The sequence below is a fragment of the Calidris pugnax genome, unplaced genomic scaffold (genome assembly GCF_001431845.1).
Source record: "Calidris pugnax isolate Ruff unplaced genomic scaffold, ASM143184v1 scaffold44, whole genome shotgun sequence".
NCBI lineage: Eukaryota > Metazoa > Chordata > Aves > Charadriiformes > Scolopacidae > Calidris > Calidris pugnax.
Window position 1 is genome coordinate 30,000,302 of NW_015094506.1, and position 1,929 is coordinate 30,002,230.

The following is a 1,929-nucleotide window of genomic DNA, read 5'->3' on the forward strand; positions in this document are numbered from 1 at the left end:
GGAGACCTTATCGCTCTGTACAAGTACCTGAAAGGAGGCTGTAGAGAGGCAGGGGTTGGTCTCTTCTCCCAAGTTACAGATGTCAGGACAAGGGGCAATGGCTTCAAGTTACGCCAGGGGAAGTTCAGGTTAGATATTAGGAAACATTTCTTTACTGAAAGGGTTATCAGGCATTGGAATGGGCTGCCCAGGGAGGTGGTGGAGTCACCATCCCTGGAGGTATTTAAGAAACGTGTAGACATGTTTCTTCAGGGCATGCTCTAGTGCCCAAGATTATTGGTTTGTCGTGGGCTGCTGAGTGGGTGAGTGATGGTTTTTTGGTTTGGTTGTTGTTGTGTGTTTAGGTGGTGGGTGGTTTTTTGTTTTTGTTTTGTTTTTTTTTTTGTGGTTGGACTCGATGATCTCTGAGGTCCCTTCCAACCACCACAATTCTGTGATTCTGTGTTTATTTTGAATGCCTTAGGTAGTAAAAGTTACTGCTCCTACTGAACTCCATCAGCCAATACCCAAACAGCTCTCAACAGGGCTTCTGGTGAGTAAATTAGCACTTACTAGAATTTTTTAAATCTCTTCTATTTTAATTTCAAAATTAGCTCACCTCAAATTTAGTATTTGGTCACTTCTATGGATTTCACTTGGAATAGAAAAAAAAGAATGTCAGGCTTACCACCACACAGCAGTGCTTTTTTCTGCATAGCAATTAACTATGCTGTTAAATACTTTATGTACCAACTATTGCTTGCGTTTGTGTAGACTTTTTATGCTACTTCAAGAAATGGAGGATCAAAAATGCTGAACTAGCATGAGTTACACAAACAAGACTTAATGGATTAGTGACAGTTTGTTTGCTGAACTGCCCCCAAAGGTGAAAAAAAGGGAAAAAAAAAAATCAATTTAATACAGCTTTTTCCTTTATAATTACTTAAAAAGTATAAGGTAAACTTCCTTCACAGACATATTGCCAGCAGTAAATCAAAACAAAACTGTATTTTAAGAGTTTCTAAAAACCAAACCACTAAATTTAACCAACTGTATTTTCGTAAATGAGCAGCTTGTACAGAGCAGTGCTTCAAGAATTGTTCCCTAGGAAGCACTGCTCTGAGCAACGCTATTCCCTTTAACACCTGCTGGCCCACGTAGCAAGGACACCTTTTGAGTTCCTTATCTGTAGGCAGCCCAGGGTAACCTTACCTGGGTTAGTGTACAGGTGACTCTCTACAGTTTTCCCAATACTCTGCAGTTTAACAGCCTGGAGGGAATCATCCCCATGCATGACTGTTGGCAAGCTGCCCAGAGCATCGTGAACCAAATTTGCCACTTCTCTTACATCAAAGAGCTTCAAAAGTTCAGAGTACACCGATGGGAACGAACTGAGAAACACAGCCTAGAGGAAAAGGGCAAAAATGGACAGTCAGATATTGCAGTACAGTTTTGACATTTGTAAAATTTAAGCAATGACAGACATTTAAGTAACTGTAGAAAAATGCCTGTTTTTACATTTCAAGATAGTTAGTAGCTTTAAAAATAGTCATATTTTCAGAAGAAATATCCTCACATTAACAGGCTTACACTTTTGACTATTTTCCTTTAAGCATTATCTAATGACTCTTCATTTCTCCCAGGACAAAGTGAAAGTAAAAAGTTCAACTTAGAATTCTTCACGATCTATGTGAGAGGAAATTTTTAAAAGGATAACAGAAGCCAGCAGATATCAGAACAAAAATATTTGAGCAGAGTTGTTTTGGTTTGCTTTGTTTAGACGTGTAATATAACAACCTCTCTATCTCCCATTTTTCAAATAATCATTTTTATTTTGGAGTGAGACAGCACTGGCAGTCTTGGTTAACGTCAACAATCCTAAAATTGGTGAGTATAATGAATATGGGAGAAAAAAAAAAAGGGGCGGGGGGGGGGGGGGGGGGGGGGGGG

General features: G+C 39.3%; 1 protein-coding gene across 1 annotated transcript in view; it reads right to left on the bottom strand.

Annotated features, from left to right (window-relative positions):
• The window catches only part of DOCK4 (dedicator of cytokinesis 4), a 174,206-nt gene that overhangs the window by 85,469 nt on the left and 86,808 nt on the right, over positions 1-1,929 (bottom strand). Inside the window, exon 23 of the mRNA XM_014963343.1 lies at positions 1,192-1,384. Coding sequence (XP_014818829.1) covers positions 1,192-1,384 — 193 coding nt within the window. The remainder of the gene's footprint in view (positions 1-1,191; positions 1,385-1,929) is intronic.